The following is a 22163-nucleotide window of genomic DNA, read 5'->3' as shown; positions in this document are numbered from 1 at the left end:
TCCTACACATGCAGCAGAGCCTGCAAGTGACCCCAGTACAGAGGCACACAGCCTCACCGGGAGCTGGCTGTGAAAACACGGGACAGAGAGCCGACAATGTAGGGATCGTATTCTCAACTTCAACACGAGCCGCACAGAGCCCTGCCACATACGGCAAACGCCCGGAGCCGACTCGCCTTTTACCCGCATGTCCAGCTGGGGAGCATCAGAAGCATCAGAAGCCATTAAAGGGAGGTGAAGAAAAACAGAGCTCAGCCTCTGGACTGTATCACAGTGAGAGGAAGGAGAGGTAATGGTGGGGGTGTCCTCCATGTTATGTTGTATAAGAGAGGACATATCATTTCAGGGACGCATTGGCAGTGCAAATGGATTTGTGACAGATCTTGGGGTGTGGTTTTGCTACTGCTGGAGAAGGAATTAAATTATATTTTGAAGTCAGTTTGACATGCGTGGAGGAATGGAACCACCCATCTGGCAGAGCGAGGCTAGCACAAGCGCTCCAAGTCATTGACACAATAATGTAAATGACTCAACATGCTATTAAGAGTGTGTTCAAGCCATTCCAGGCACCCAGTAGAAGAAAATGAAAGAAAAAAACAGACGGGACAACATTTCTGCAGATCTCTGAGGTCTGCCGAGTGTTAAACTACGAGGTACAAAGTTCGCATTCAAAGCGAGGCGGAACCGGCGGCCGCGGTGAAGTCATGGTTGCTTCCAGGATGAGGACATGCGAACAGCTGCGGCCGCTGACCTCGTCCTCTGGCCCTCGTCCCCTGGCCCTTGTCCCCTGGCCCTCGTCCCCTGGCCCTCGTCCTCTGGCTCTTGCACTCTTGCCGGTGCTTACACAATCCCAGCGATGAGAGCGACGGTTTGGCAGCCGCAGCTGACATTGCCACACGCTAAGGCAATGAAAAATAACTCACATGTGTGTGATTAAGCAAGTGTACCGGCAACTAGAAATCAACACACACACACACACACACACACCTCAAAAAGAGGAGGTTGTGATGGGAAAACGCAGCGTAAATCACCTTCAGTCGACCACTAAGCAGCAAAGTCATTTTACCATCTTTCATCGCTCTCTTCAAACGCGACCAACCTGACTCATCGTACGCTAAAGATGGAGAGCTCCTCCGTTCCCTCACCAGCATTACCCGCTTTTCAACTCTGTGTGCCCCCTCCCCCCCCCTGCCCCGCCTGAAAACTCCACTGTCAGCATTTTGAAAGACACACAAACACGCAGATTGTCTCCAGATGTCTAATTGGAGGGAGACATAAATAGGGTAACAATGGCGGAGGGGAGAGTCACGAAGTCCAGCTGAATCAGATGAGAGGCTCGTGGCTGTCTGTCTGCATGGATTAAATATTACTCACACACGCGTTCAAATGAATGCACACACACACACACACACACACACACTCTCACTGTGCAGTTTGATTTGCTTTAGTCCTGCAATTTATCAGTCAGTGGTGTAAGAAGTAATCTAATTCTGTAAATAGTCCAGTAGAAGTACTGCTTTTTGCATTACTATTGAATTCAGTACCAAATATGAATATATTTATGTATTATATCACAAATGCATCCTGTGCTTTACCTGTAAAATGAATATTGGGGTCTAATATATGGTGTAAAGAAGATTAAAAGCCAATGCACTGCACTGTAAAGCCCCTGGAAACTGTAATTCTCTATCGGCTTACATTTTCATGAGTGAATATGCAACAATCGTAGTCAAAGTTTGCGGTAAAAACATGAATTGTTTGTGATTTGTTAACGGTTTCACAGCCCGAAACTCTTATCCGCTTCATCAGGAGTGTGTGGGAGTTGTATGAGCAGATATGATTGACAGTGACATCCGCACCAACTGTCACAAAAAAAGTTGCTAAATCCTGATTGGTGCTCGAACGGTAGACCTAAAATGATGTCACGTTTTTCCCCGAGTGAGACAAAAAGAGCACAAATGGAATTCTCTCAGGTGAAACAACTTTTCTCACTTTTTGTGCATTTACAAAGACATCGCTTATATTAAGGAAGTGCTTTGAGGATTTAATTGAGCTTTTAGGGTGACGTTGACGATCTTGCAGGGGTCAGCTTGAAGGGTTATCTCTGCAACCAGCCGGCTAACGTCACAGGGAGGTTCTCACAGATCCTATCTCGATGGGAGACAATGAACTATCCCAGAGCTCCCCATTAAACCCCAACATGGCTGGACTTTCTCTGCCCACGTCAGACTCCCTCCTATTAAATGTGATTACGAATGGTTGCTGCTTTTAAAGGCCTCCTCCACAGAGACCTCATCACCCCCATTCAAATGTCTATGAAAACAATCCGCCAGACAAAAGCCACCATGGATGTAGCACTGAGGTGTGAGTCTACCGATGCACCCTGCATAAAAGGGGCCACTAGAGCCCTGGTGTCGTCTTCAGCAAACAAACAGCAACATCATAGAAAGAGAAGAGGAAGTGCCACACGTCCTCTTCCAAACTGTAATGTGGGAAACAATCGCAGCAGTGTCAGGTTGACTGTTATCTGACCTTTTTTGTGTGTTGTTGTTCTTATCTAATGGCAGATCTCAGCTTCACCTTCTCATGTGAAGTCGGATCACACCCTATTTTGAATATTGGGTCAACTGTTGTAACACACTCCAGCTGTGCTTTCCCTCTCAACTCAGTTCTGACTGACATGTTTTCACAGCAACGTGCCATCCCCTTGCTTTTAAATGCGGGGTCATGACAGCGGAAAGAAATGACGGGTGGAAGGAATGAAGAAGAGGCAGGCAGATGGAGAAGAAGAAAGAAAGACACTAGTTGAGGATGAAGATAGACGCCTTCGAATAGACGAATAGAAATAGAGGGAGAAGGATGAGAGGACAGTCGAGCTGCCAGCTGAATGTCCTCTGGAAAACGTTTTGTGTCCCTTCTCGACAGATGTGGTGTCTGGTTTTGGGAAGAGGAGAGGAGGGCATAGAGGGGACAAGATACGGAAAAAGAGAGATGAGATAAAGAAAAAAGAGGAGCGAACAGGGCAGCTATCCGATATCAGATATGTCTGCACATATCCTCGCTGAGATGAGAATGAAAAGCATTCCTGTGACCGCCATGGCCTCCTCAGTGAGAATAGCTTTGGTGGCGTTGCAGAGAGGGACCCCCTGTTAATCCTTCGTTTATTGACAGCAGGTGCTGTGGTGGGAGAGGCTTATTAGCGGTGCGGCTTTGTAAATCCTGTTTGTATAGGAACTCTATGCACACTTACACAGGACATGAGAGGTACTTTAAATATGACGGCTTTCTTTCTGTTTCCTGACACTAGTAGCCGATTGTTTCAAAGATATTCAGTTTCAAGGATGGCGGACAGGAGTGGGGGCCGGTTCTTTTATCTTCTTTCGACAGGGCCTGTTTACAGTCTTTATGCTAAGCTAAGCTAACCAGTTTTCTTGACACTACCCAACTAGTTACCTTGCGTTGCATGCTTGTGAGTACCTGACATCTCTACTCCGATGACCAAACTCCATGAAACAGTACACATGAGTGATATCTCATGGCCCCAACGCAGATCAAACACAACGTGGGCGTATTGATATTGGCCCGGTGTGTGTGTGTGTGTGTGTGTGTGTGGAAGAGGAAGCTGCTCCTGTCGCCGGTGAGAGGAGCAACGTGCAACAGTATGTTTCCATATGTGTGTGTGTGTGTGTGTGTGTGTGTGACCGCAGAAGGATCTCCCTGGCTGCAGCTTAAAGGATCATTCAGCAGGGGGGGGACCCTCCCTTCCAAGCTTTCCGCTTCCTCGCCCCACACCCTCCAGACCTCAGCCCAGGCCTCACTGGTCCTGTCGCCCAGGGATGGGCAGCTGTTCCACGTTGTTCCTCTGTGTTATTCCGTCACGGTTCTTCCTCCAGAAAGGGCCGAAGCCAGCACTGCATTGGATGTATCGATGATGTAAGCCTGCATGTGCGTGAGGGTGCGTTAACTCCCACCGACAGGAAGAGGACAAGGATACCAACGTCACAATTTGTGCACATTCATTCACCCTGGGCCCTTCCCATTGTTCACACGGGTCGACAGAGATGCATTTCCTTCACAGAAATCGGATGCGGGTGTGACGTCATTGTGTGTGCTTGTGTGTGTGCATGATTGCTGACTCATTCAATACATGTCCAACTTTTAAAATCTTCCTCTCTTGAGTAAAATCTCGTTTTTATTCCCTTATTTTCAAGTTTTCAAAGCTATAGATTTGCACTTTGTCCCTACATAATTTCACTTTAAAAAAAAACACTAAAATAAGACTTAGCAGCTTGCGTGTGTGTGTGAGCGTGCATATGTCATAGGACAAACTTTATGTTCTCTCCGCTTTACGTACACCACACACATTGGACGCTTATATATGTAAAGTCATGTGAAGTCACAATTTTGAATTTAAAAAGCTTGTTAAATGTATGACTATACGTTTTTGTTCAAGTATGCGATTCCAGGAAGAGTCCGGAAGAAAAAAAAGTGATTCAATGTCATATCCAGAGGCTTTTTCCCGTTCTTTAACTAGGAGCAGTATATTTGATCAATTATTTTTAATGTGTAAGTGCATCTGTGCTTCATTAAACTAGCAAAACAGGAAAACAGCCTCCCTCCATCCATTTTCCGTTTAGCCCTCCAGCACAACGGTCCGCTGAGTTCGATCCACAAAGACAGGCAGAGGTCAAGAGTCAAGCGCACACATCCCATGGCTCGTCAGGTGACACATGGCTCGTCAGGTGATGTATGTTGACGGCTACCTGCGGTGCAGCTACAGACAAATCATGCACTCATATTGGCGATTGGGAATAAACCCAGACACATCTCACGAAAACAAAGGGTGTGCACCAAGATGCCAAGCTTAAGGTTGGGGCAAGCGCGCCTGCAGGGATGTACGCTGCCGCCACACATGCAAGAATTTGCACCTGATTTGTTGAGCTGCTCCCAATGCCGGTGAGAATTCAGTCCAAAAGAAGCATGCTTGGCGGTGTGGCCCGGTGCAGCGGGTCAGGAGTGTGTGTGTGGGCCCCGGACGGCTGAATAATAATGTCAACGGGTTGATGTGGTGAGGCCTGTCATGAGAGCGCTGTAGGTTCGCACCGTCAGCTGTGCTTCATCAGGGAAACCCTCACCGCCGAACCTCCCTTCTTCCTCCCGCTCTCCCCCCTCCACCTCACTGTTTTCCAACTGGCTCTTTTTTCCCTAGGATCCCTCCATCTGTTCCCCCCGCCTCCACGCTATCACCTCTCTGCTTCTTTCCCCTTTTTTATCAGCTCCTCAAAGTCACATCAACTTTCTGCACCTTCTCACGTCGATACGTTGCTGGTATCCCTATCAACCTTTGTCACACACTCCAACCCTGTTTGGTCTGGCTTTTTTTATCTTTTTTAGACATCCACCCTGCAACGCTGGGATCTGGGAGGTGTAGTGGTGGTCATTTATTTTTCTGAGACCACAGCAGCAGAAGGGCAGGCCCAGTCCTCCTCTAGAGGATGTTGAAGACTGTTTTTCTCACGGTGGTCTGGGCCAAGCCGTAAGCTGGCACGCTTGGTATAGGTTGGCGCAGGAAACGGCTGCCTGAACCCCGCGAGGGATGCCCGCACCAGTTCCATTTCCTGTCAAAACATCCTCCCAGAGGAAAGGAGCTCCGCGATGCTCGGGACAAAAACCCCAGTGGGGGGGAACACAAATGGACTAATTAAACATTTTAGTTAATGTAACACCCGACTGCATCTGAGTGCAGTGTAAAATACAACCTATGTCATCAAAAACAGTCAGTGTTCATGCAGATAGTTCCTAGATTTTTTAAAATATGATGGCATTCTTTCTGTTTCCTGACACTAGGAGCTGATTGTTTCAAAGATATTCAGTTTCAAGGATGGCGGACAGGAGTGGTTTCAAGATCCATTCACCTGCCTTGTATTGGGCTGGAGGCCAAAATGATATTCGTGACTATGGTGGTTTGGGTAAAATAACACTTTAGTTCAGATATTGTTTTTATGTTTCTTTTGTTGTTTTCTAAAGCAGTATGTTGGATTTCTGCCCACAGGTATACTGTATTTTTCAAGGGCTCATATTTCAGATAACCCGAGGCGTCTGTGGGATCTTTCTTGGTCAGGGGGCGGGGTCTGCATTGTTTCTGTTGGGGTTAAGCAGCATTTTTGTGGGGCATTTCCCACTATCTCCTACCACTGTCTGGGTGTCTGTCTCCTAAGCTCCTGTGTTTTGGGTGGTGGCGAGACGCCGAGCAGAGTTTGCCTCCATTGTTTTCCATCATGCATTCTCTCACACGGCATTCCAGACAGATCTCCTTACATCCAAGCATTGGTTGTTGGTGCTAACGCCACCGAGCACAAGGGAGCTTCAGGTTCACAAGGAAAGAGGTTTTTGGTTTTATGACGTGCTAATGTCGAGGAATGCTTTTCGGCGGGCTATTAAGAGCTTAGATAGGAAAGACGCCCTTAAGTTCAGGAAAAGAAAAAAATCTTTCATAGAAAACATGAGCAGTGGGACGTCGTGCAAGGTCAAGTTTAAACTATGAGATCGAATATCGCCAGATTACAAGAAGCGTTTAAAGCTGAATTCATCTGGCCTCTTGAGGGGTCAAGTTCATTCTGCATGGCTTTGTTTTGAGGGCATTCCTTTCGGCAGAGGCAATCGGCACTGGTTTTTATCAAGTAAAACGAGACAAAGCAGCCGTACAGGGACACCGCTCGCTTTTGTTTGATAGATTCATCAAGCCGAGACTGTGGCTAAGTGGATAGCAGGGCCGTCTTTCAATCAGAGGGTCGGCCGTTCGATCCCCGGCTCCGGCTCTGCTAGTCGCATGTCTATGTCCTTGAGCAAGACACTTAACCCCGAAATTGCTCCTGTAGCTGTGCCTACGGTGTAGAAATGTGATAGAATCTGAATTGTAAGTCGCTTTGGATAAAAGCGTCTGCTAAATGACTGTAATGTAATTCATGGTCACGGCATCACAGGGAATCACGAAGAAGAATCCGTGCCCATGTCTTTGCCAAAAGACTTCCCAAAAGTTCCAGCTTTTGCTGGCGTTGAAGAGTGCCATCACTTTGACGAGAGAGATGCATCGGAGGACAGTGGGTTCCTGTTGTGTCTCGGGGGGCAATTAATCACAAGGGGAAAGGTAATGAAAAGCCTGGAGGGGACACGAGGGGCGACTGTAAATCCAGCCAAACCGCAACGAGCGGCAGGCCAGAGCACTAAGTCAGCGCGGACGTGCCGGCCTGTCAAAGTGTGTAAAAGAGTGTGTGTGTGTGTGTGTGTGTCCTCACCTCTTGAGCCTGATTCTGTCAGTTATAACGGGTATTTCCAATCTAGCAACATACCCAACAAGGCCTAACATGCAGGTTGAATGCCGTTTCTTTCCTGTAAAAATGTCTATAATTAAAATCCTCTTCCTCTTCCTCTTCCCTGCCTTTATTGGCGCATCGCTACTTTCGGCCACCGACTGTAGGTCAGGGAAATAATGGAAAAAACGGCAGCGAGAATGTTCATCGTGCCGCCTGCATGCTCCGGTGCATGAATGACACAAACAAAATGGTGACCCAGTTGTACAAATATTGCTCGATATCGCTACTAGTGTTAAAAAGCTCCACAGGGTGCCTTTAAGTTGCAGCGCGTTGCGCTCTTTCGGCCAGTGCAAGGATCTACCTCTTCCCCCAAAGAGCCTAGATGAGTCATTTCTACTCTTATGTTGTGTTATGAAGTCTGTCTTCATGCATGTGCGAGGTCCTTTTCACTGCTGTAATAAGTTATGATTTTGACTGGCATATTTTCAACCTTTTCCATGCTTCCTCATTTCCTTCCCCTCAGTTTGTTCCTCTTACTCAATTTGCTCATCGACACTGAACGATCACCCGATGGGTTTGAGGTTTCCCTTGTACGATGATGATGATGATGAAGTGTCAGACGACAGCCAGTTTCTATATTGCTTCCTTGATGAGAATTGATGCAGCGAGAAGTTGCTCTGGCAATAGAGAGTTCTGTAATGCAGATAGCGTGCAGGAGGTTACTGTTTTATTACCTAGCTCCTTTCAAAATGAAACACTCATCTCACTACTGTGGCTTGGATCAGAGCAAAAGGACAGAAACCACACAAGGGCTTTTATAAATGAGGTCCCAGCAGAGGATAGTGAGGTTATAAACCTAGATTTGGACCAGAGAAGTGGACCCTCCCTCCAGTCTTAAGAAATGTTTCCTCTGACTCTTTTGCTGCTCTGACATATGAAAGCATCGTAGGTCACAAATCCCATTTTTCTTCTTCTGTTCAGCAAAGTCTTGACGGGACTTTTGCGCCACAAAGTCGATAAAATATGCAAGGGATTAAAAATGTCCAACATACAGTGTAAAAAGCCAGCCTTACCCTTGCGAAAGAAACATAAACACATGCCTCATTCCGTTACACCACCACCCGCCCGTCTCCTCAGGTCAAAAGAATGTGAACAGGCTGGAGGACTGCAGTTGTTGATTACGGCCCTTTTGTTTACCGCGCAGGAATCCAAATGTGTCATTAGGAGACAGGAACCCCGCGCCACCTACTCCTTTAAATACGTTGTTGCAAGACGACGGTTGCAATAAAGGAATCTCCGCTCTCGTTCCCTCGGATGAGCGCTTGTAAATATTCCGCCGTGAACAAAATGCCAGATTGCAGGAGCTGCGTTTGAACAGGACAGCTGACATATGCCCTCCTCAATGTCATGATAGCTGTCATAAGTAGTACATACGATTTGAGAGACATAAAGTTAAATAACACCAGGGCTCAGTGGCTGTTTCTTTACTTCCATCAGCCATAGTTGTGTCAAAACAGGGTTCGATGCGATGAAAATCTTGTGGATTATACCTTTAAATCACAACAGACTGAGAACCCCCTTGTCATGAATCATACGAGTAAGAACGTGGCCATTTAAAATCTGTTGTCATTACCTTTGTATGTATGTGTTTGTATGCTGAAAGCCTGTGTGTGTGTGTGTGTGTGTGTGTGTGTGTGTGTGTGTTGGACTAACTCCAAGAAAGCACCTTGTAAGTCCTCAGGTTCCTGTTTGCCCATCACTCTGGCTGACAGTGTCAGACTAAGCCTTCAGATAAAGAGAAATGGGACAGCGTGTCAGACTACAGTACATTGCTCGGAGCAAACGTGCCTGGAATGCATTTCCACCCGGGAAGGGGGGGGGGGGGGGGGGGAAGGGTGTGGCTTTTTTTATCCATTTCTCTTTTAGAAATTTGAGCCACTCACAGAAATGGAAAATACAACTAGAGCATTGGCGCCAGTAAAACTGCAGGATCAGTGTCGTGTTAATTCTGTCCATCACGCATGACATCATCGACACTTAGAGGAGTGATGCATCTCACCCCTGACCGGGCTTTCAAAATTGTACACTCTGGTTCAAGGGAGGACTTTGCTGATAATCTGTTTCATATGTCTAAGTGTCAAATAAGGTTATCGGAGGTGAGTTATTTATCATGTGACTACCTCACTCTGGCTCAGTGGTATAAACTCAGGATTAATTCTACACAGTAATTAAAGTATTGCTCGTGTTCTAACCTGTTTTTCCTGAGCCAGCTACGCCTGCTTTCCTTGCTTCCCCCTCATTATCTGCCCACGTTGACTTTATCTCTGCCATCTCCACCCCCCCCCCCCCCCCCCCAGGACCCCTGACTCCCATTCTTTATCATCAGTCCCATATCCTCACACCACCCTTCAGTCGGTGTCCTGCGCTTGGGTTCAACTCGTGTTCATAACAGTTTTCTCTGCATCCCTTCCCTCTGCCTCGGGCAGCGCCGTGCCAAATAGATTTCTACATCACTGTCTGTCCATTCTCGTTCCAACTCCGTGACCCAAAAGGACCAGACAGAACTCCTATCAACACAAACTGGGTGTGCACAATAACAGCTGTTAAACAAGACAGTCCGGACACAACCGCAAATTACAGCCTCAAATAGCACAGTGTAGACAAATGAAGGCAATTTTCTTTTGCATATTTCACCAAATTGTTCCAACTTGAGCCGTTTTGAAAGAAATTGCAGCTTGTTGGGCAAGTTTAGGAAATACCTTCCTCAAGGACGTGTGTCTGCGTCGCACAAAAGTCTAACCTCTGGTTCGGTGAACGAGATAAACCCAAATAATTTAATGTTGATACAACATACCCAGACAACACAACATACCAAGTCTGACCAGAGGTTACATGATGGTGTCCTACAGGGACGAGACAGAGACACGAGGAGCAGACAGAAGGACTAATAGGCAGTGTCCACTGTCCACCCGAAGCACTTCACTTTCCCACAGCACCTGTGGATGAAATCTTCAAAATAGAGTTTAAAATAGAGCTACAGAAGAATTAAGAGAGTGGAAAATCGACGGAGACAGAGCGGAGTGGAAGTGGTTATTAGAGCATCTTGGTCTTGTTTTGATGGAGCCCTGCACACATAATGACAGACCGGTTTGGCTTCTATTCGTCGGCATCTCACTGAGGTGAAACCAATACAGACCTGATTGGGATTACATGACATGACATGAGATGGTAAATGAAGTCAGTTAAAGCAATTAAAGCAGTGCGTGCTATGTTGACTGAGACAGCTAAGTTCTCCTCCGAGCTGAATTAAAGCCTCCGGCGACCATAGGTTCTAACCCTGGGTAAAGATATCACATTGGGCCACACCAACCTTGCGCAATTGCTGTAACCACACCTCCAGAACCCAGTGTAAAGAGTAACGATGTGAGCAAGAGATGAGTAATAGGTGTAAAAGTAGACGGTACAGTTTTGAGAGCTCAGAATGTACCGTCCTCCTTCATCCAACACACCTGTGGTTTCCTCTGTATACCCTCAGCTTATATGCCCCTCCCATCTGCTCTTTTTTATTTTTATTGCGGTTCCTGCACCAATTTGATCCAACACCTGAGAAGAGCAGTGTCACGTTTCCACTGGTAGGGTTTCAAATATTTATCTTTGTGTGTGTGTGTGTGTGTGTGTGTGCGTGTGTGTGTGTGTGCCAATTTCAACTATAATTTGTATACTTTTGTAATTAATTTTCTAAATGTTTTGCATTTAAAATCTAAATTTGAAAAATTGAAATAAATGTGGTGGAGTAGAAGTATAAAGTGGCTTAAAAGAGAAACGCTCCAAAAATGTCCGTTCCACCACGTTAAAGCCATCATCTTGTATCAACATGTATTGATTTGTGTGACATTCCTCTACGCTGTAGTGGGTGAATGACTTCTTTGTGCTCTGGCTTTATGCACACATCAGCATGACGCAGCAAAATGTTAAGGAGTCTGATCATTAGCAACAGTAACAAGATACAGGTGCATTAAATTACAGTAAATTAAATAACGGCAATTGGGGTTGGTTATCGTTTGGATTTTATGGATTCCGATTCTTTGACGGGGTCAAAACAGGTCACAGAATAGACCTTTTAGGCTACACAATGAACCGTTTTGGTTCATTTATTCACCTAAAGACCTACTTCCCCTCCCTGTGCTACTACAACGTGAGGTCATCTGTGTTGCAGCACTTGTGTTTTATCCGTGGTCCCTATTTAGCTGCATGGACTTTGTAACGCCTGCCAAATTGGACCGCAGATGTTTCCAACCCTTTCGTGTGATCCGACCACAGTGCTGAGGCAGCTACTCGGATTTGGCAAATATGCCCTTTTCTGTCATCGCAGTGTGGCGGGATTTTGGCGGCGTTGAGCAATCTGCCCCTTTGATGGGCTGTTGGCAGGAGGCCTTAAATGAATAACTAAAAACCAGTATTATGGGCCCAGTTTCCCCCCAAAAGCACTGAACAGCCACCGTGATCCGCGTAGTTCCACAGTACGTCAAGTAGGAACCTGATGCCGGTGTCTTTATGAACCATAGCTGTGTGCAATTAGCTGATACAGCTGCAGGAGGCTGGGTGTTGAGTTGTGTATGTGTCATCCTCTCATTAGGGAAATAGTATGTGGTCACTTGATGGGAAACGTGTGTGTGAAAGATGCTCTCTACTGTAGGTTTAATCATTGTGATTGCGATTCAGTGTCCTGGCCTGCGCTCGCTGGTGGAGAAATACAAAATCCCTTTAATTTAATTTATGTTTCTGCTCTAAAACAGTTAGAACTTTGATGCTAATAAATGTCAAAATCAGGCTTCAAAAACTCTCCACCATGTGTAATTTGTGTGCAACTGTAGATCGTGAACTCCTCCTTAGGTCGTTAAAACACCCACATACCCTCATACAGTACAGAGGATGTGATCTTATCATCCCTCCCTTCGCTTTTTGCTTTCTTTTTCTCATCGAGATAGTTTTGTCACAACACGCTTCCCTGTTTTCTTGTCAGAGAATCAAGGGGGGGCCCCTGCACAAATCCCCAGTGGAGCAGTGTGGCCCTCAGAGGCCCCTTGACCGAGGCGCTTAACCTCAATTAAGTCTCCAGGCATCCAAGCGGATGAAACGGCTGGCTATGGAATGCAAAACCTCGCCGGTGAGAGCTGTCAAGTCAGCAAAAAAATCAACTCGGGTCATAATGGATGCAATGGCCTGTAATGATATAATTACATTGCAGGTACCCCACAACGTGGAGATACGTGGGGTACTAGTCAGTGGAAATTAATCAAATGAATATTTCTGTTGGTTTAATATAGCAGCTTCCATCCAGTTAATTCATCAACTTGCCTCCGAAATGAGATCCCTGCAGAGCTTTGTTCGTGTCTTTTATTCTCCACTGGGATGAAAAACAGGAGTCTTTGTGCTTGCTGTCAGTGGTGGCGGACACGGGGGCTTATTATTTGATGCTTTGAGATAATCCAGCGCTGCATTCCTCCCCGGGGGCAACTTCAGCCCAGAGTGTGAATGTCTGGGAGCCTCACATCACTGTACAGCTGACTTCCTGGCACTCTTTTTTTTGGCTAAATCATACTTGCACCGCTTGGTTAATCTGTATCAAATATTACACTGGTATCATGTGCAGTACATTATAAAGTCAAATGTATCGTTGTCACTGCAGTGTTACATTTATTTGTCACACATGTTAAACTTTGGCAACATTGTCGCTTTACACAAAGTGACCAGTGTTCAATGTTGCTGAAGGGTTGACGGTACATGTAAGATGAAATGAGGTCTGAGACTCCCATGATCCTTTAGCCCCGAGCTTCAGGCTCAGTGAGCAGCGGGAATCCGGGTTTGTTTAGCTTGCCTCGGTTTCCCCGAGAGCCTGTTTCATCACAGGCAAAGGCTGGACGGGCGAGGGAGAGACAGGGTGTACTCGCTTTTCTGTAAAAAGATCTGGGCGAACAGGGTCTTAATTAATCCGTCTCATTAAGGCGCTCCATTGAAGGCTTAGTGAGTCTCCACGTGAACCGAGGTAAGTTCAGCATAAGGACAGTCCTAATGGTAAAAAAAATACTTGTGTTTCTTTTTGCATGATCTAATACTTAACCAAATAAGATGTGTTACTAGAGGTGTGATTATCACAGCTTTGTGCATTGTTTGCCCAGAAACAAGTGCTCATTTCAAACTCTATGTACTGTACTTACAGGCAGCTGGCTTCTTGATTATGATGCTAATAAAACCACCATAATCTCGATGCATGAGGGGGATTTAAAGTGCGGACAGGAGCCGGATTGTCAGACAGCTTTTCTAAATTACATTTTTAGTGTATTTTGTTTGTTTTAGTTTCGGGAAGTTGTGTCAAGAGGGTTCTCTGTGCTGTGGGCTTTGCCCTCCTTTGCATGAGTGATTGTTTGGAGAATGTGGTCGGTGGCATATTAAAGGAATAGCCGGGCATTTTTTTGGAAATATGCTTATTCGCTTTCTTGCTGTGAGTCAGGTGAAACCACTCTCGTGTCTGCACGCTAACTAGCTTAGCATATAGACAGGAACTGCTAGCCTGGCTCAGTCCAAAAAGGGGGGGGGACTGTATGCCCACAGAACAATACTCACATGTTAGGTGTTGTGCTTGATAATGTGATAGTAAGGATTTGGGGGTGAAAATATTGAGATTTGGATAAATTACCTTCAATACAGTGAAGCCCCACAAATCTGTGAAAGCAGCACGAACACATCACGGGACTACCCACTGTGGTTAGAAGACTCATGGAGGGAATTGCCCCTCAAAACATTCCCATAAAATCTCCAGGACAGAATATCAGCACCAAATATCTGGCCCACCACAAGCCTCAGGGGAGACATCAGGCCAGAGGTTGCTTTTAAGAGACTCCTCTTTTACAAGGTATGTTTTTCACATAGGTTGAAGAGGAAGGGGGCAAAGCCACAGGAATGTTTACCTATTTAGGACATGGGAACTAGAGTAAGGGTAGGAGGTAAGGAGTTAGAGGTCTGATGACCACATCAGGAACTCCTCTTTCAAAGGGTTCAAACAAGGCAAGAAGACCACTTAAATATCTTACAGTGTGTTTGACCTGAAGGTTGGATGCTGCAGATTAATGTGTCCGGTCTGAGTGCATAAAAAAAAGATTGAATTATCCTCCGAATGTTGAATTACACTCAGCTTTCTGGTCTGGTCTGATAGCTGGCAGACTGTAATCAAATAGATGATCTCATGTTGTCAAACATTCGCGTGTGTTGAGGTGCTTTTGAGCAAGTCAGCTGCGAGTGTAGCATTATGCGTTTACAATGCAGTCAGTACACAGACTACATAGCATAAAATTACATGCGAAAAGCAAGAATGGTGATGTTATTGTACGCTGGATGACATTCATATACCATTTGGTTGGACACCATAGTTAACCCGAGACCTTCCGCTTCTCAGATGATCTTGACATCTGTATGCTGCAATGTTGCTTCCCCACTAAAAGTTTTGAAAACCGTTGCCGTTTCACAACAGGATAGATGCAGGCCTGAAGAGCTTCACAATGCGTACCACTGTATGTCGGCGACCCACTGCCCTCGCCCTGGATGCCAGACACCAATAAAAGCAGCCGTAAAGCACGCAGTAAATGTGTATGGCTATGCCTGGTCTGAGTTACACGCCGCGGCACCACATTTACAGGGGCTACAGGTTTGTCAGGACAGAACAATGGCGACTGTATTGAAGGGCCCTTTACCGCTGGTGTTTTATTTGGCCCCTGGGAAGCAAAGAATCTGCATTTTGAGAGATGACATGTAAACTGTGTGAGTATGTGAATGGAGTGCACATGTGTAGTTGAGGAATGTGCGCATTGGATATGATTGCATGACTTTTTACCACTTCCTGACGCTTGACCCTTAACTTTTTCGATTTATTTTTTTTGGGGGGGGGGATTTTCTCTTCTAATGAGGGAGACAAAAGTAAATTGTGACATAAATTCATAGAAGGAGTTAATTGCAGACTTAAGCTACATTTGACCAACTCAGTACATCTTTTATTAAGCTCGATTGATGCTGTATCAAAACCAGCTTCGTAGGTAAAGTAGTGTGTCGTCTACATAAAGGCTGATCGGTAAGAGTGGCCATTTGTTGAGTCCTCGTTGCTGTAATGTGATACATTAAGATGTAGAGACAAAAGGCACACATGCAGTGTAGAATACAATGAATAATTAAGACCCTGAAATCCGAGTAATCAGCTTTAGAATGATGTGACTTTTGAAAAGTGGTGTTCCTCCTCGCTGAAACACTGGTATGCATGTGTGCATATATCCGCAAGTCAGAGTACAACGCACACTTTAGCATGTGATTTATAAACCCGCTAATATAACCTAATATGTCTACGCAGTGGAATGTAATTTTCTGAATGAAGTCCTTGGAGCAGAGCGCTAAATGGAGCCTGGACTTTATTTTATTTTTTTACTATGGCTATAAATGCTCAGCTGAATGAGCACAGGCAATGACACGGCCCATTAAATGTGCTGAGAGCTGCGCGAGGTGGCCTAAATGGTGAAGTCGCCGAGACTATTTACAGGACAGAGTCCACAATGGGGAGCCGGAGGTTGTTGCTTTACGCAAGAATTTTATGCAAAGAATTGTAACTCTGCTTTTTCTAAGAAGTGATTACGTAAAGTCGTGTCTGTTGATTTTGACTTGGAAGTGATGACAGTGATTATTATTATGTATTGCAATTGCAAAATAGTCCAGGCCATATATTTGTATTATAATATTCGATTCAAATGTATAAGGTCATATTTAGAAGCCCAAGGTAGCAGCAGAATGAGAGATTTTTTAAAAAAGGAAGTACAATCCATCTACTTATTTCCTGACATATACTGTTTTATTATATTCCATCTTTACATCTTCAGTAACCATGTCTAAACATCATAATGTAGAAGATCTCATTAATACTGCCTATCAAGTCCATCTGTGATATAATCTGTTGTTATCAGAGCTCTATATCAAAGATAAGTCGTTTCATAACCTATCATTGAGTAACCTACACCGGTACGCGTCCACGCGACTGGCTGCGTCCAATCATAGTCCCTCTATACATTTGGATATTGGCCCAGCAGCCTCTCACAGAGTTTCCCTGACTGGAACAAACCATTTCCCCTCCCGCACACGGGGGTGTTCGCGGTGTGGAGCACGACAGGAAACAGAGGTAGGCACCGTGATGTCGAATTCTCTGTAATGTATCCTTTCATGCGACGCACGGAGTGAGCACGAATGTGCAAATTGACGAATGTGCTTTTATTTTAGGCATCTATTACAGAGCATCGTTTCGCTTCAGCGCGCCTCTCTTGTGTAGATCCGCACGGAGAGCAGAACAGGTGCCGTGGAAACCGCTACATGTGTATTCCGCAACGCAGGGACAACGGAGCCGGTGATTTATCCCATGTGTTGCTACAATGTCGTAATTTTTCTTTTTCTTTCGGTCAGTCAAAGTGTCAAGTGAAAGGCGGCTTGTGGTCGTTGTATTGTGTACACATGGCCACACCAGGAAACCATGTGGGGGGAATGAGACTGTGTGAGGTCACGTTCACTATAATATAATAATAATATAATAATAAAATGAAAATTCATCAGCAACCCCTGCATCAATAATGGAAATAAAATGACAAAAATGTGAAAAGAAATACTATCAACTGATCAAAGGTCCTTATAGAACCATTAGTGAAATATTCAGATATTACAGGAGACAACAAATACTAACAATAAGTTCAATTGGATTTTTTTAACGTAAATATATGTTCATCTGGTTTAAGTCTCACTATCGATAAATGCTTTCTAGAGTCAAGTAAAAAGAAATAGGAATGGATGAACCTTTTCACAGCAGGCATTGCGACAGGTGAAATTAACGACCCTTGCATCCCTTTCTTGACGTATACCTGTGTTGTTATGACATGTCGAAAAGATCTGTGTTCTTTCACAACCAAAATAATTCATGGCGTGAGAAATTGCCTCCAGCCAGATGCACAAGCGGAAAGTTGTCAAACTTGGTCCTTGAGTGTGCTGCAGAGTACAGATAAAGGACACACGCCCATGTAATATTCGTCATGAGACGCATATCACAGATAAGTGAGGCGGCCAAACCAACTGCCAGAACGAACCCCCAAGGTCTTGTCGCACAATCCCGGCTGCGACGATGTGGGTGAACCGTGCCTTGTGTTCCCTTTGGATTACGTTTGTTTACATTCATTCTTTCCCTTCTAATTGCTCGTGTTTGCCTCTCTTCAGGGGCGCGTGGGTGTCTCTGCCGGAACAAGTCATGGCCGACCAGCTGCCTCCGCATCAAGGAGACCCGCTGCTGAATAAACTCAACCAAGGGAGCCTCCCCAACGGGAAATTAGCCACCAAGGACGGCCTTCATGCCAGGGGGCAGTGGGCGAGCAAGGCCGAGTTCCTCCTGGCCGTGGCGGGGCAGATCATCGGCCTGGGCAACGTCTGGAGGTTCCCCTACCTCTGCTACAAGAACGGAGGAGGTAAAGCGTGTGGGATAGGGAAGAAGAGAGGGACTTTCAGCTTCAGAGTGTGAAGAACATTCTGTAAATTCTCTCTCTCTTTCTCTCTCTCTTTCCCCTCTTTCTTGGCTCTCTGTGTGTTATCTGCACTTATCGTTTCCTTTTTGTTTTCCCTCGCCATCTTTTTCTCTTCCTCTAAAACTAGGGGCGTTTGTTAGTTGGTATTTTTACTCCTATGATATGATAAAAGTTCTCCAAAATCTGTCCATTACACAGATTTTTGCTATTTTTGTCAGGTCAGATGGTTGACTGGGAGGGTTAACTTAATGAATAAGGTTTTATAACAGGGTTCATTTTGTGGTTATTACTGGATTGTCGGGTTCAGATGTAATTTAAGCTGGGGTAAAGGTTATTTTAGGGTTGGATGTTGTGTTGAATGTAATCAGAGAAGGTCCTCACAAGGATAGCACCGTGTGTGTGTGTGTGTGTGTGTGTGTGTGTGTGTGTGTGTGTGCCCAGGTGTGTTCTTTATACCCTACCTGTTGTTCCTGGTGCTGTGCGGCGTCCCCCTGTTCCTCCTGGAGACATCGCTGGGACAGTACACCAGCCTGGGAGGAGTCAGCGCCTGGAGGACCATCTGTCCATTATTTGGAGGTAGGCTTATCTAATCGGCTATGTTGATCTGCAGCTTGTGCTGGTGCTGTGTTGCACATTGACACACGTCCCCAGGCTCCGTGGAGGCCGTTGATTAAACTGACGATGATATTAACATCTGCTCTGGAGCTACCTTACAAACCTACGAGATAGATGTAACCTCGCCAACATCTGTCTTTTCACTTTCTCTCTCCTTGTCTTTGTCTCCGCCCTAATCTTTCTCTGTGCTGGCTCCAGCATCCCCAAGTCCAAATCAATGCAAACCCAATGCCCTGCCCGCCCATTCAGTAAAGGCACTATCGAGGACTTTGATTCGCCGATCTCCCCGGCTGTATTTATTTATAGGTGCAGCACAATGACTAATTGTTGGGTAAATTACATGAGTACAAACAGCAGCGGTCGACCATGCTGTATTGTTGTCACGCCTGGTTTTTATGTGCACAGGTTGAGGCATATTTGCACACGCACACGGGGTTTGCCGGTATTTTGTTGACGGCCTGTCGTGTGAAGACCAGCAGGGGGGGGGAGGCTGTGACGAAAATATGTAGCACGTGCTCGCCTATATGTGTTTGTACACAGACAAACAAAGAAATGCTTCTGTGGGAATTCCTCACTGGCTTGCACAATTAATATGCCATCATCAGATAGAGGCCCGAAGTTCATTAGAGGACACCACAAACAAGCCATTTGTGTCGGCAAACAGCCCACACTTTCTAACCCACTCGAGGCCTCACAAGGCCATCATTCACTCTGAATGGAGATGTGCTCGATGTGGGCTGCGAGTCGAGTGTCTGGCTTAATGGACGCTCTCATCTGGAACTCAACTTTGATCTGATAATAGAATTTATGCAGTTGAACGCTTTGGAGCGTGTTTATTTTTGTTACTGTGAACAACCCGCACGTTCATCTGCTTTGGGTTAAATCATCGCACCAGGATACACAGCTTCCATCTCTCCTCCCTGTCGCCGCAGGTCTCGGCTACGCCAGCCAGGTGATGATCCTGCACGGCTGCGTGTACTACATCGTCATCCTGGCCTGGGCTCTCTTCTACCTGTCCTACAGCTTCCAGGCGGTGCTGCCCTGGTCGCACTGTAACAACACGTGGAACACTGGTCAGTAACAACAGGATGTTCGAGGCGTCTGTCGATGCACTTTGAGTCCACTGTGTAAAATTTAGATTGTTGTGTGTGTTCTCCTGCAGAGGCGTGCGTCCTGTTCGACCACCACAACCAGACAGCCAATGGGAGCAGCCTGCCTGAGAACGCCACCTCCCCTGTCATTGAGTTCTGGGAGTGAGTGTAGCTTCTTGGTTTCTCACTTCTTTTGTGTGTTATTGATTATAAATTAACAGCAGTGTGTGTGTGTGTGTTTAGGCGCGAGGTGCTCCGTCTCTCCAGCAGTTTAGACGAGCTGGGTCCGATCAGCTGGAAGCTGGCTCTGTGCCTCGCCGTCGTCTGGCTCGTCTGTTACTTCTGTGTCTGGAAGGGAGTGAAGTCCACCGGAAAGGTGAGCGGGATCTGAACTTTACAGATTACGGTGACCTACTTTTTTCTCTGTCCCCGTGCCGTCCTGACCACATCCCCTGCGCGCCGTGTACATTCTAGGTGGTGTACCTGACGGCCACCTTCCCATATGTCATGCTGTTTGTGCTGCTGGTGCGCGGTGCCACCCTGCCCGGAGCGACCCAGGGCATCATCTACTACCTCAAGCCCAACTACACCCGCCTGGCAGACCCGGAGGTACAAAAACACGCTTAATGAGAGTTCACGGGGGACACAGTTTCGATAGTTTGGCAAGTCAAGTAGATTTACAGACTGCAGGGACGTTATTCTGGCTTTAATAAACGCCTCTCTCTCTTTCTACAGGTATGGATGGATGCAGGTACCCAGATATTCTTCTCATATGGAATCGGTTTGGGAAGTCTCACAGCCCTCGGCAGTTACAACAAATACAACAACGACTGCTATAGGTGAGAGCCTTTTGTCACGCGTCTCCTTCCTCTCCACTTCACACAGGCCATATTCACTGAAATGTAAGATGTAAGCCCCGGCTGGTCAGGTGGCTCCCAGAAGGAATGGCTGGAATGGTCAGAGAAAACACACTGATAGAGCCACACCTTAGAGAACAGCCCTCTCTGCCACACACACACAGAAAGAGCTTGTATCTACACTAACAAGCCAGAGCTCCACACCTCAGTAGATTCTGTTACGGGCACTTTTCTACATGCATTTCTTCAAGTTGTTGTCCCGGCCGTAATGCTAAATGAATTGTGTTTTGTTCGCGTGGCCCCTCCAGGGACTCTTTCCTCCTGTGCCTCCTGAACAGCGCCACCAGCTTCCTGGCGGGTTTTGCCATCTTCTCGGTGCTGGGCTTCATGGCTGAAGAGCAGGGCGTGGACATCGCCTCCGTGGTGCAGTCAGGTGAAACAGGGTCGGGGATGGAGACGGCAGAAGTTTAAAAACAAAATACACAGCAACACCTCATTCAGGACCTTCTCAGCTGACCATTAATGTCTTAATGGTGGTAATCGTGGTTCTACTTGGTTACGTCTTGCTTTTATGTGAGAGTAACATACTTACTTTGATATGTTTTGGTTCATCCTCTCAGGGCCCGGCCTTGCCTTCATTGCCTTCCCGAGGGCGGTAGCCATGATGCCCGTCCCCCAGCTCTGGGCCGTCTGCTTCTTCCTCATGATCATCATGCTGGGGCTGGACACACAGGTAGAGACACACACACACACACACACGCACACACCGAGTTTTGATGAATCCCTCGCGATGGCATTGATGTATTGTGCGTGCGGTAAAACTGACCCCGTCTCCTCTCCGTCACCCAGTTTGTGAGTCTGGAGGCCCTGATGACGTCTATGACTGACCTGTACCCCCATCTGATCCGCCGAGGCCACCGCAGAGAGCTGCTGCTGCTATTCGTCTGTGTCGTCTGCTTCCTGGTGGGACTGGTCATGGTTACGCCGGTAGGTCACACTCAGGATGAAGATGATCCTCTGTTTTTCTAATGATGATAATTAATAGAGTTTTCTTTCTTTCGTTCTTTCTCTTTTTGCCTGTTTGTGTCCACCACGACGCAGGGTGGTCTGTATGTGTTCCAGATCTACGACCACTTCTCCTGCAGTGGAACCAGCCTGCTGCTTCTCTCCATCTTCCAGTCTGTCGCTATCGGCTGGGTCTACGGTACAAATCTCTCCATCACCCTTCCTTTCCTTTCCTCCTTGCCTGTCCTCTCCTCTTCTTTCCTTTTCCATTTGACTTCCATTCCCCCTCTATTTCTTTCCTGTCATACTTTTCTTTGTTTATTTCCCTTTCCCCTCTCCTCCACTCCTTTCATTTCCTTTCTTTTAATGTGCTTTGCTTTCCTCCTCACCTCACCACCTTCTCTTTTTCATACCTTTCTTTACCTCCTTTCCTTTTCCTCTTCTCCTCTCATTCTTTCTGTATATTCTTTCCTCTCCTCTCTTCTATTCTCTCCCTTCCTTACTTCTCCCTTTCTTTTCCTTTCCTTTTCTAATCACCTATACTTCCCTTTCCTTCCTTTCTCTCCTCCACAGCCCCACCAAATGCTTTAGCTCCTTTAATCACAGACTTATTTCATATTTACAAAATGTCCTACCGTCCCATTCCATGTCTGAATTTAATTAAATTCTGTCGAAGCTCAATAGGCTAAATAA

General features: G+C 46.2%; 1 protein-coding gene across 5 annotated transcripts in view; it reads left to right on the top strand.

Annotated features, from left to right (window-relative positions):
- The first annotated feature begins 16399 nt into the window (after window positions 1-16399).
- Window positions 16400-22163, top strand: part of LOC142952660 (sodium- and chloride-dependent GABA transporter 2-like) — an 8307-nt gene continuing 2543 nt past the window's right edge. Inside the window, exons 1-13 of one of the 5 annotated variants that reach the window (XM_076094511.1) lie at window positions 16400-16524; window positions 16623-17510; window positions 17601-17845; window positions 18344-18478; window positions 19450-19590; window positions 19680-19770; window positions 19852-19984; window positions 20083-20217; window positions 20344-20447; window positions 20774-20898; window positions 21086-21198; window positions 21315-21452; window positions 21567-21669. In XM_076094511.1, the coding sequence (XP_075950626.1) occupies window positions 17509-17510; window positions 17601-17845; window positions 18344-18478; window positions 19450-19590; window positions 19680-19770; window positions 19852-19984; window positions 20083-20217; window positions 20344-20447; window positions 20774-20898; window positions 21086-21198; window positions 21315-21452; window positions 21567-21669 (1465 nt within the window). In that variant the 5' untranslated portion in view covers window positions 16400-16524; window positions 16623-17508. Of the gene's footprint in view, window positions 16525-16567; window positions 17511-17600; window positions 17846-18029; window positions 18479-19449; window positions 19591-19679; window positions 19771-19851; window positions 19985-20082; window positions 20218-20343; window positions 20448-20773; window positions 20899-21085; window positions 21199-21314; window positions 21453-21566; window positions 21670-22163 lie in introns of those variants that run through there. The other 4 variants (XM_076094512.1, XM_076094513.1, XM_076094515.1 and 1 more) reach the window with 4 other exon arrangements.

Source organism: Anarhichas minor, unplaced genomic scaffold (genome assembly GCF_050575085.1).
Source record: "Anarhichas minor isolate MPS153535 unplaced genomic scaffold, ASM5057508v1 ptg000018l, whole genome shotgun sequence".
Classification (NCBI taxonomy): Eukaryota; Metazoa; Chordata; class Actinopteri; order Perciformes; family Anarhichadidae; genus Anarhichas; species Anarhichas minor.
The sequence above is the reverse complement of the archived record's forward strand: the minus strand, read 5'-3'. Positions and strand labels throughout refer to the sequence as shown.